Source organism: Microcaecilia unicolor, chromosome 10 (genome assembly GCF_901765095.1).
Source record: "Microcaecilia unicolor chromosome 10, aMicUni1.1, whole genome shotgun sequence".
Lineage (NCBI taxonomy): Eukaryota > Metazoa > Chordata > Amphibia > Gymnophiona > Siphonopidae > Microcaecilia > Microcaecilia unicolor.
The window spans coordinates 169,796,591-169,809,377 of NC_044040.1; the positions used below are offsets into that span (position 1 = coordinate 169,796,591).

The following is a 12,787-nucleotide window of genomic DNA, read 5'->3' on the forward strand; positions in this document are numbered from 1 at the left end:
GCACATTAGTAAAAGGGCCTCATATGGTCTGTGAGGGTCTCAGTTGGGTTTTTTTTTCACTTTGGAGATAGCAGCTGCTGCATCACAGAAGATAACAGTAAGAAAAAAAACTGTACAAGGCTTTCGCTTATACATTAAGGGGTCCTTTTACTAAAACATGTTAAAATAGCATGTTTTAATGTGGGAGTTTCCTGTACACTAAGCCCAGATTTAACGTGGCAATATATAGGACTTTTTAAATTATATATATATATTTTTTTTTGCAGGTCCTGTACTAAGTTTTTCATTAGTGCATGAAACTTGTAAAAAAAAATTACAGAGGGTGCATTTAAATCTGCATTATCCAGTTTATGCATACTAATATGAACACGCTAGCTGGATAACGCTTCCATGTCCATTCTCTGCCCCCTCCCAAAAACATTTTAAACAAATAAATAATGATTACTGAGTGCAAACTGGTAAATTGCTGCAAAGCACTTTAACGCATTTTGCATTAAGCTTTTTTTTTTTTTCCATGTGCTGAACATGCTTTAGGTTTAACGCACTTTAGTAAAAGGGTTCCTAAAATTAACTAACAGCATTTCCATGCAGGTTTTCTTGAATGGAAATAAAGGATTTACATAACTTTCCAGTTTTACTTTCATTTTATTCTTTGATGCAAAAGCAGCAAAGATCTGCAAATTGATACTACAGGTTACCTGTTCATACACTATGGCTGAGTCTTTTGCTTTTGTTCCCAAAGTCATGTTACTGTATTCAGCCTGTAAAGTAATCAGGGTTGCCTAATTTATACAACACACACACACACAAAAAAAATCCAAAGCAGTATGCTAGATCCTGTCTACTCAACCCCTGTCTGGCAGATCCTCTTTTGAATACCCACCTCTGATAGATCCTTTAGTTTACCGTTATGTAGATACTGGTTTGAGATTACGTGGTTATCCTATGCTGATATGTCTCATAGTTATCTTATGCTGATATGTCTTTGGCCATGCTAACTGAAGTGTATGCAGCAATATAGCTGCAGGGACATTTGGACTCTTCCAGTTTCTACCTAGAACTCATTTGTGCAAAGCGGAAGACAAATATCAAATGAACATAACATTTTAAAATATAATTCCTGCTGACTTAGCAAAGAAAATACAGATCTAAGGATGGACAAAGATGGGAGTCTAAGAACAGAAAGTAAGGGTTTTAAACACACATTTAAGATAATTAACTACATACAACTCATCTAAGTTACAGGATTTAGTAAGAAATCCATGACCTAAAAAACTGGTAGCAGTAAGGAAAACAAAGAGGCACAGTGATTTTATCAAGATGATTTGTATAAATTAAAAAAAAAATCAGGCTGTTCCCAAGTTACATTGCATCTTGTAAAACTCTTCCTTAAATAGTTAAAAAAAAAACATAGGAATTTAAGGGTTTGATTCAGTACGATTATTCTTCCTCCACAATGTGTGCCCATGACAGAAATTCTCAATTGTGAAAGAGCTAGAGACAGCACGCTTGCATGCAATATGTAGAAAACATTCCATATGCAACACCCTTCTTTGATGTGCACAAATAAAAAATGCAGCAGCAGCCTGGAAATTTTCACAAAGCTGGAATGCTCAACTTCATACTTTATTTATTAGGGATCTGCCTCACGGCTTGTTTGTTTTCTATGCCAAAGGAATACAGTCATATCATATAACATGCTCATGTTTTTAGCAGCTATATTTATCATCTATTCTTTATTGTCTTTTACTTATCTATTAAACCCTGCAGATATCTCACACATGACCAATCAAAATACAATGGCATCACAACAACTGACAATTGCTAGTGGACCGTTTCTGTAAAAAAAAATAAAAAAAAAAACACACTAAGGAAGTTGAGGTAATAATAGCTGTATTGGCCATATGACATGGAATAAAGCAACTGTTCTGACTATTCAGCTGTTATACTACTACTTCTACTACTCATTACTATAGCTCTACTAGACATACTCAGGACCGAACACATTATATGCAGGTACTTACTCTGTTGCTATTGGGCTCACAATCTAAGTTTTCTACCTGAGGAAATGGAAGGTTAAGTGACTTGTTCAAAGTCACAAGGAGCTGCAGTGGGAATTGAACCCAGATCGCCAGGATCAAAGCCCGCTGCACTAACCATTAGGATACTCCTCCCAGTTATTTCATCAGAGGCCAATGTGCTGGGAAAACATACTGACTGGCAGTTTTCCAGGACTGCTAACTGGTCTTGGAGCACTGGAAAAGTCACACTCAATGTTTCCTCTAAGCGGAGCGCATGAGCGATTGTTCATACATTTTAAGAGCGTTGCTCACAGGTTTTACATGGTTGCTCATGAAAATGTTTGGTTTGGGTTTTTTGTGTGTGCTATATACAGAAATGCATTGCTAATACTGGCGCTCAAAAATTGTTGGTTTTCAAAATTTGTTGCTCACACGAAAGAAGAATTGCACTCACCAGGCCACTCCTTAAAGGAAACATTGGTCACACTGCTGGGAAAATAATGTATTTAATCCCCGACTCTGGAATGCCTTCACACTATTGCTATTGTCCTCAAAAGCAAAGCATGTCAACACGTGGCAAAATCCAATTTAAAAGAATCACTTACTAGTGCAGATAAAAATTACAGGATCCCTACAAAACAAACAAAAAAAGCCACTATTCTCCAAGCTATCAAACAGCTACCATAGGTCAATGTGACAACTTAAGACTTCCTTTTCTGTCTCTGCTTAAAATGGCATTGCAAAGCAAACACAGCTCCCTTTGCTAGTACAAAAACGTACTAGCTCCCTAATCATCTGGAAGAGAAATGGTAATTGCTAAAGGCGTCACAGTCTGTGTTTTACAAATACAGAAGAAACAAGAGCCAATGTCTGCAACAACTAAGGCCTCAAGAAAATGTGGCTCTCTCCAAAGTTAATTTATTTGTGTCTAACTTTCTGCACACCCACAGATTTAACAGAATATAAGCCTTATTTAAAATTCAGGCAAATCAAATTACCCATTCCTAATACGTTGTAATGAGCAATTAAGCCAATATGAAGAATAAGAATGCACTGATATGATCATTACAATTCTTAGAATTAAACAGGATTATGGGATGCAGTGTCCGCAGTAAATACACCAAACAGCAAAGAGAAGCAAAAGAAAAAGTGAAGAAAGTAGAAAAACTGAATGAAGGAGCAAAGTATACAATACCCCAGGCTTCCACTCACATGGAATCATTTCTGACCAGCTGGCCGTTTTGCCGGATTGCATTCTCACTCATGGAGCGTTCCCTCTTCAGTCGGCCCACCGCATGGAGCTAAAGAAGAAATAGATGGTAAGAAAGTTCAATTGGACACTGAGGTGATGAGGGAAAGAGAGAGGCTTGCTGAAAGGAAATGGTCATGATGTTCAAGGAACATGGGAGAACTGTCACTGAAACCTACTCCAGACTTCAAAACAGAAAATTTTCAAGATGTATCACAAAATCAAACTACTTTGAAGCAAATGGCAGATAGATCTGTTTTATCAATACTGAACAACTTTAAAATTCGAACCCAGACGGTACTCTTGCTTTGGAGCAGCGGTTTAACACATCTATAAAGTCGCCAGCTATCAAAGAACTGATGTTTTTAGGGTGCACTTATAAGTGAAACATGAAACTTATTAGGAAAAGAGGAAAATAAATATAAGCAAACATGAATCATATCTACTTTGTTATGCCCTTGCTTTCCGTTCATCTTTAGGCCAGTTTTATACCTTTTTTTGCCAAAAGACAAATTACAGAATTTCAATCTACAATGCAACAATAATTCTATAAAGTAAAGCAACAGAAAGAAGCTGACCTAATGGTTTGTGGAAAGCTGGGCACTAGGGATTGGGGATCTGCATTTATTTGAAAAAACACTTTATTGATGAAATGCAGTTCAAGGTCAACCCTACTGCTGCTGAAAACTACAACCATGCCAAGGGCTGGCCTATAGCCTCTGAACTTTCTTATCCATTTTTTTCACAGGGACGAAGCCATCCACAGTCACTCCTGCCCTGCCAATGCTGCAACACCAAGGAAACCAAGGCTGATGCCATTTTACATAGAAGGAATTAACAATGGTGCTAGCCTCAGTTAGCCAGTACCATCTGTATTAGCAGAACCAGTGAGGCAACAGCAAACCAGAGATCACTGCTATCCTTAACAGACTTCAAAAATCAATAAATGAGTCCTAGACTGAAGGAATGATTGGGAGGGAGGGGAAAAGGAAGGAAACTGGCAGTGTATCTGCAGCAGCAAAAACAGGCATTTTTAATTTGAGGCTTATTTTTCAAATTGTTGAATTTGTTTTTTATTTCATTTACTTGAAACAACAAAAACCGTGTAAGTATATACTCCTACTGTAAACTAGACAGCATGGTTCAAATTCTGCTTATCCCAAAGCTTCCAGAGTGGGAGAAGGAAGCCCTTGAACTCCTGCTCTTGGGGACAAGGATTTATTGTACTTCGATGTGATTTGCTATATAGCACTACATAAACCCTAAAATAAATGAAAATTAACAAACAGGACTGGCCTGGTCTACAGTATATTGGAATTTAAGATTGCATTCAAACTTTATAAACAAAGACTGAGGAGCCGATGCACAAAACTTACTGCGCTAGAAACTGATTCTATTCAGTTCAGCGTGCATGTTATTTAACGAGTAATGCACATAGGGGATCTGCGTCCATCTTACAGATCACAGTAGCAGGCAACAATAATCGTATGTAAATGTATTACAATGAGCTGATTAGTATTGAAATGAGCATTCCTTTCCAAGCGATGCACACAAAGGAGCGTCTACCTTTAACATGCAAAATTTTCTGTGATGTCTGGAGCTGTCGTTGTATGAGGACGACCTCTAGGAGAAGCACTCTGCTTGCATTTTTCAACAGCAAAACTTGTCTGAGAGCAGACAACAGCTTAGAGGGGTGGAGAAAGAAGGGGGGGGGGCTTTCAGCAAGGAGGAGATTATTTTTCAATACAAATTGCTCTGATAGTGGCTCCACCTTCCTGCTGCAGCTTATTTGCCTGTCCCTGATAAGTCTGCTTGGGAGCCTCCTCCTTGCTGAAAGCCCCCCCCTCCCCCCACTGCTGACATCATAGGGGCTTTCCCCCAACTGTCTGCTTGTTTCTCCGCCCCCTCCCAGCTGACATCATAGGGACAGATAGTCAATTGGCTTGGGGAAAGCACCTATGATGTCAGCTGGGGGGGGACAGAGAAACAAGTAAACAGCCAATCGACTGGGGGAAAGCCCCTAGGGGGGCTTTCAGCAAGGAGGGATTCCCAAACAAAAATAATTGGAGGCATCCCAAGGGAAGACAAGTAATCTGCAGAAGGAAGGTGGAGCCAGAATCAGAGCACTGCAGGGGAAAGGAGACAGTGAAGCCAGAAAAATACTACAGGGAGAGAGTACAGCTGCGGGATTCCTGGGCATGAGCAAAACATGCGACACTTACCAAGAGACTGTTCTTTGCATGTGCTAGGCGCTTTCCCTATCGAGTTGCTTGCTACATTTACGTGAATCTCATTTGTATGCATTCAGCATTGCTCGCTATTTCAAAAATCGATATCTTCTACCGTGAATCTAAATAGACACAGTTTTTAACGGGGACTTCTGAGCATTGGCCCTAGACCCTTTAACATAAGAGGAACCATAAAGATCCTTACCTCTTCATTTTGAGGAGTCATAGCCAAAGGTCTCTCAAGGTCCAGAAAATCCAATGGTCTTTCACTCAGTGTAAGAACTCGAGGAGGAGTTTTGAGTGCTAGAGTATCATAAGGGGTAGACTGGATGAGGTCAAGATCTGGTGGTCTAGAAAATGGAATGTCTTCACTATCCCCTATAAAAAAAAACAGAATACTTGCAAATAGACCATCTGAAGTACTTGCATTAAGCACACAAACATCTAAGCTGGTCTGGTGGCTCAGTGGTAGTGCTGCACAGTGCACTGCAGAGGACCAAAGTTTGATTTCTGGACCCTTCAGAGCTGGGGATGCTGAAGAGGCAGCATTCACAGGCACTAGAGCAGTGGTTCCCAAACCTGGTCCTGGAGGCACCCCAGCCAGTCAGGTTTTCAGGATATCCACAATGAATATTCATGAGAGAGATTTGCATGTACTGCCTATATGGGCTAAAAAACCTCCCACAAACTTTAACTAGCCAATGACAACAGAGAGAACTCCTGCAATCTATAGGTTTTTGTGCCCAGATGGAGTCTGTTGAGGCTTTTTCTCCCTATTTTTAAGAAAAGTAGTAAAATTATAAAAACTAAGCAGGTACTCATCTTGAAGAGTATCATCATTGAGTTGTACTGTGATACATAAATTATCCTCCTGTGTTCCCTATACTTTTTTGTAGTGTATATATGCCCCTGCCAATTTCTGTCTCTGTACAACCTACATAAATTGACCAGCAACAAAAAATTATGCAAGTGTGTAAGTTCTGTGGTACAGGAAAAACATAAATGAGTGGATTTGGATACAGAAACGAACACTATCTTGCTGCATCCAGAGTCAATATACACACCTACCCTGTATTTTACCAATACCATGCATCTTACATGCATACATTTTCAAATGTTATGAGCACAAATGAAAAAAAAAAAAAAAGAACAGAAACAGAAATTTGTATTGACATAAGAAGTTCTCCAGCATCTCCTATAAATGATTCTCAATAAGAGAAAATCTTAATGTGCCATAGCCCAATAAAACACAGCTCTGATCGAGCTAGAAGCTCCAAAAGCTGCAAAGCAAAAAATGTTTTGGGAAAACGCTTCCTCCTCCTACACATTTAACTTGTAGAGATTCTACTTCATGTTTCAGGTACAGTGCTGAGAAGTGTGTGAACTCTCTAGGATTGTCTATATTTTAGTACAATTTATACTCCAGTAATAGCAAGCAGTCTAGATCCAGATGCAGCAGAGAAACCTGATATCATGATACCTCCAACACTATGCTCCTTAGTTGGATGAGGTTCTTGTTTTCAAAGACAATGTTTGATTTTCACTGAGCACAATTTTTTGTTATTGTGACCAGAAAGTTATACGTTTGACTCATCCCTCTAGAGGAGTCATCCAGATGTTGTTTGGAAAACTGAAGTAGGCAGCAATGTTCTTTTAAAACAGCAGTGGTTTCTTCCTGTGCTCTCATAAACATTTTCATTCAGCTTTAGACAAACATATCAGCCACATCAAGATGGGGCTGCTTAGCTGCATCAGGACCTGGACAGATATAACGTCAGGTCATCTTTCCATTAGCTGAAGCTGTGCCAAAAGTGGGTCAGACAGCAAAAGAACCACCAAATTCAAGAAAATCTAGTAAATTGACACTGTTGTTTGCTCTTAATTTTTCCCAGAATTTACGTGCATTGTTACAGAATAGACTAAATCAGCGCCTAACGGGCGTCACCATTTACACCTGCTTTCAGCAGGGGAAGTCGCTGGCACCTAAAGTTAGGCATCGTTTATGCGCTTAGTGATATTCTATAAAGGACGTAGATCTTTTATATAAAAGTGCTCAGCGGTCAAATGTTTCATCTTTTATATAAAAGTGCTCAGCACTCAAATTTTTCAATTATAGAATCTAGTCCTATGCGTATTCTATAAACGGAACCTAACTTTCAACACCGTTTATAGAATAGCGTTATTTTTTCGGCACTAATTATAGAATTTGATCCTTAATGTGCAATTTAGTGCAAGTTAAATGTTAGAACATGAGTGCAACAACATACCATGCTGGCATGGAGGTTATCATGTGAAATAAAACAAAACAGGGTTAGGGGTGCATCTGGGGAAAGATTCTTAAACTTATGAATTGGGAGGGGTTAACTGTTTACATTGTTTTGGGGCATGAACTGGGTGGAGATTGAGCACAGACTGCACATTGCATTTAGTGCATGGTGCTTACTTAATCCTGTTACTTGTGTAGTAGCGCAGGTGCACTTACAGCCTTCTCTTGTATCTGTGCTAGTTGTACATGAACTTAATGTTTGAGATGGAACTTTCCATATGGTAATCGTAGTGAACATGCTCTTAATAGTTACTGAACAGCCTTTGCACTTACCGTGCATTCATTTTTGTTAATGTACGGTAAGTGCATAAATTTATCACGCATCCTTAAGAGGCCCTTATTGTTCAACCTTTATGGATAATAAATCAAAATCTCATCTCTGTCCAAGTTATTTGTCCAATGAGATTATCATTCTATCTTATCAGAGTTTCAATTAGGATCTAATCATTTTTTAAAGGCAAACTCTGCTATACGTCAGGCCATCCTAGGGTGTTCACAATCGTTTATCTCAGTGCCATATTTTAAACATCAAAATGTCCTCTTGGACAAGTTGTATAATTATTTTATATACAGGAGGTCAATTTTCGAAGGAAGTTACCTTTGTACATACCTTGGACTTAAAATTGTTCCTGCTCCCAAAACAATTCAACCACAGCAGCTGAGTTTCACAACAGGGAAAAAAGGGATGTTCATGGGGAAATAGGGAAGTCGGGAAAGAAAAAGTACACACTGGGATCCACATGCATACTTTATCTACAGATAAAGCAGAGTAAAGGTTCACACATTACCTCTGTGCCCACAGAGTTGCCAGAACTAAGTTGTCCTTTGAGAATTAGCTTGAACCTAGCCAAGGTTTTGAAAACTGCCCCAGAATGTGTAAAAACTGAGGCAAAATATAACAAATGAAATCCTTCTTTCTACAACCTGATACACAATAGCTTTAATCTTTTAATTCTGTCTTAATAAAAGCTGCTTGGTCGCTTCTTTTGTAGAAATCTAATGATTGAATAAAGTCTATCAATACTTAAAAGAAATACTGAAACAAAGATGCGACTTAAAGCTAAAGCAATTCTGCTACAATCCCTAAAAACAACGTTTGGTACGGGGTTTTTTTTTCCCCCTTAAGTGATTCAATATCTGTTTTCTGGGTTTTTTTTTTTTGCTTAAGTGATGATATCTCTGTTGTTCCAAGAAGCTATCTACCTATACACATTTTTTTTTAAATTAAACCAAGAGGCCCACCAGGACAGGACTGCACAGACAGACCTACCTACCATCTGTGAGGAGACTGAGAAATACTGAGGGACATAGGACTGCATAGAGCTTAATACAGTGATGTCACTAGTAGTTCTCAGTCTCCCCATCTGCAGGCAGGAGGGCAAATACCCATTTGCAGGGAATGGTCTGGATCAGACATGAAAGGAAAAAATATATAAAGCTAAAGTAATACTGCCACAATCCCTAAAATCATCAACATTTGGTAGCATGTAAAGTTATCAATGCCTGAGTAAGCAATGGATTGGACCTTATGTTATACTCCTTGAGTACCTGACTGAGCTACCTAGCTCAGGAAAATGATTGACCTGACTAGTAGACTGAAGACAAATATCAGCGTGAAGACTGGTTACTCAACAAATCATGTCAATTATCTATGGCGTAGTCCCAGGATACATGACAGACCTCATAGATCTACCAACCAGAAACAGAATCGTATCATCACAATCATACATAAACCTACATTACCCAAATTGCAAAGGACTTAAATACAAAACAACTTACGCATCCAGCTTCTCCTACATAAGCGCACAACTATGGAATGGACTCCCAAAAGCTGTGAAAACAATCCATGACCACCTAAACTTCAGGAAATCACTAAAAACCCACCTCTTCAAAAAGACATATCCCACCAGTCCAACGTAAATCCCCACACCCAGCAACACAGCATAACCAATGATCATACTGGACAATGTACAATCTTCATTCCCTTTGACCCTCATGACGCCTGATTCACACCTACCTCATTTGACCACAATATAACCTTGTATTTGTTATCAATCGAATTGGCAAACGCCTTTACAGTACTATGTCAGCCACACTGAGCCTGCAAATAGGTGGGAAAATGTGGAGTACAAATTTAACAAATAAATAGTAACAACAACCTGTGAATCTCTCAAACTGCTGGCTCAGTCAAAATTCCACAATAAAACATAAATGGTCTCTCAGCTGCCAAATAAAACTTTATTAATGTCATTTTTGTCAAAGCACTGATGTCATTTCCATCCAAGAGATACATGTCAAGGCAGAAGAGGTAAAACTCAAATTAACTGCCTTGATCTTCGATGTTACACCATACATATGAAACATGATTGTGTTGTTTATGTTATGTCAGCATGGATATACATGATGCATCATCTTATGTCAACAACCTACTATGATATCATAAAGGTTGAAAGATGTTTGGTTACTAAGCTACCTCAATATCAAGTCACCTGGCTGCCTATGTGTGTGATTTTAACAGTCATCTTGTGTGAAGGTATGAAGAAACAGACACCAATTGAGAACTGCTAGTGGAATGGACATCAGCTAAAGACCTCCAGGGTACACTGAATCCACCTGCTATTGTACATCCTACTGAGGACATAAATTCAATCCCAATTTCTGTTGTATGTCATTTTCAGACTGCCATCCTTAGCTTGCTGCACAATATTTAATTATTTTCCCAAGAAGAAATGCCACTGAACCATTTTTGACTCCAGGTTCCAAATTAGAAGTACTCAGAAGCCAATACAGAACTTCAGGAACGTTACTAGAAACATCTCAGATGTACAGCTAGAATAAAGCACTCTTCCAAATGTATTCCTATCTAGGAAGCTTGTAGTCAATTTTCAAAGTTGCTATGGCATCCATGACAAAGATAACATCCAATTTTCACACTATGCCTTTCTGAGGTAGCACAAAATGAATCAAGAAATGGTTGATCACAATAGAGTATCATTTAATGCTCCATATCAAGTTTTATGGAAGGAAATAAGTTCAACTTTACAAGTCAAGCCAAAACATTCTGGAATATTATTTGCCACCTTGACTCTATACAATATCTTCTGACTCAGGCTCATCCTTCCATCACTCCAAATTCAGTTGCCAATTAACATCTCAACTTGGCTGAAACTCAACTGGGTGAGAACCAGAAGCAATTGTTTCAAGATGACTGTTGTTGTAGAAGTGCTAAATGGCTTTGTCATGTGTGCTTCCAAAATATAATAACTAACCACTAGAGCTCCTGAAACATTTCAGATTTGTGGCCTGCCGAGGCTTGCTGAATTATTTTCAAACCTAGTATCAATTTAAGACTATTACCTTGTTAAAGCCAGGAAAAGGTACGTTATTGACCAATATTATTGCTCTCTGTCTGTTTCAAATATAGATTTTCATTGATGTACACTCTTCTCTAACAATGGACACCTCTTTCTGTGGTTCAAGATTATACTGTGACCCAGACAAGAACTAAGGGCCCTTTTACTAAAGGGTTGCCGCACAGCAACCCAGAACTACTGCCGGCCCAACGCGGGAGCCGGCGGTAGTTCCACCTTCAGTACACGCCATTTCTGGCACTAGCGGAAATATTGAAAAAATATTTCAACAGGTAGTTTACCCATTAGTTATCAGGCAGCGTTGCATTCGACCTGATTACCACCAGGTCAGTGTGGGAGCCCAATCCTATCACTTTAATCAGATGTGGCAAGGGCTACCTAACTTGAAGACTTTTCTTGCTTTGAAGCCAAGGCTATTAGCACTTTCAGCTACCTTTTTCTAAAATTTCCATGTAAATGTTTGCTGTCTTATTAGAACAATGATTATGCTTGATGGTATGGATGAAGTTGATTTTATGATTACTCTTCGGTGAATGCTGTGTTGTTGCTTTCCTTTAAATAATAACATTCATTTCTAACTATTTTGATTGTAAACCACTCTGACCACTTGAAGAGTGGTATATCAAATTTTGTAAACTATTATGTTTTTTTGGAACTCTCTTTATCTTGAAAAATGTCTGACTTTTGAGATTGATGGGGGTGGGGGTGGGGAAGGGATCTTATTATTAGGCACTGAAATAAGTGTTGGAGTGGATACCTCCAACTATGATGCTTTCTGGAATTGCCACCAGTAACTCTCCTTGATATGGGCTTGTTGGTTTGATGTGATTATTTATTCTGGGGTTTGGACTTCCCTTTCAAGTTTGTAATTAAAAACTAACATTCAAAAGTATGTAAAGAAATGAGCTTTATAAATCTAGTACTCACTGTAATTATTAAAATATATATATTGTGAATACAAGGCTAGAGAATATAAACTACTAAATATTTCATTTTTTCTCCCCTTCTTAGGTCTTTGTTATTTACGGGGGGTCCTTTTACTAAGCTGCATTAGGCACTAATGGGCACCTAATGCAACATAAATTGGAGTACCATGGGATGCACTAGAGCATAACGCAATAGTTTTAGAATGTGTGTACTAACCACACGATAAATAAATTTTCTTATTTTTTGAGGGGGCATGTCAGGGGCAGAAAGCAGGCATTCCCGTGCTAACCAGTTAGCATTTCTACATTACTACACACTAACTAGCTAGCATGCAACAAATGGACCCCTTAATTGCCTACAAAATAGAGCTCTTGTGGTAATTTTTTAAAATGCCTAAAATGTTAGGGGACAATTATAGAATACCGGAGCTTAAAATTCTAAATAATTATACTCCAACGCTCCAGATTTCTATGTTTTAATTCTCGCTTTTTATTATGTTGTCTATATGTCTACAAACCTAAACATATATCTACTATATCTTTTATTCACCATGCACACACTCCGCATTGTCCCCTGGAAGTCAAGGCTTATCTGCAGATACTGTTTAACATAATAATCAAGTTGTACAATAAAACACTTTAACAATCTGATGCGTTGGAGTATAA

At 38.5% G+C, this 12,787-nt stretch overlaps 1 protein-coding gene across 12 annotated transcripts in view; it reads right to left on the minus strand.

Moving 5' to 3' along the window:
* Nucleotides 1–12,787, minus strand: part of MFF (mitochondrial fission factor) — a 47,547-nt gene that overhangs the window by 32,436 nt on the left and 2,324 nt on the right. For all 12 annotated transcript variants that reach the window (XM_030216621.1, XM_030216617.1, XM_030216618.1 and 9 more), the window contains exons 3-4: nucleotides 5,704–5,876; nucleotides 3,234–3,322 (exon numbers count right to left, since the gene is read on the minus strand). In XM_030216621.1, coding sequence (XP_030072481.1) covers nucleotides 3,234–3,322; nucleotides 5,704–5,876 — 262 coding nt within the window. The remainder of the gene's footprint in view (nucleotides 1–3,233; nucleotides 3,323–5,703; nucleotides 5,877–12,787) is intronic.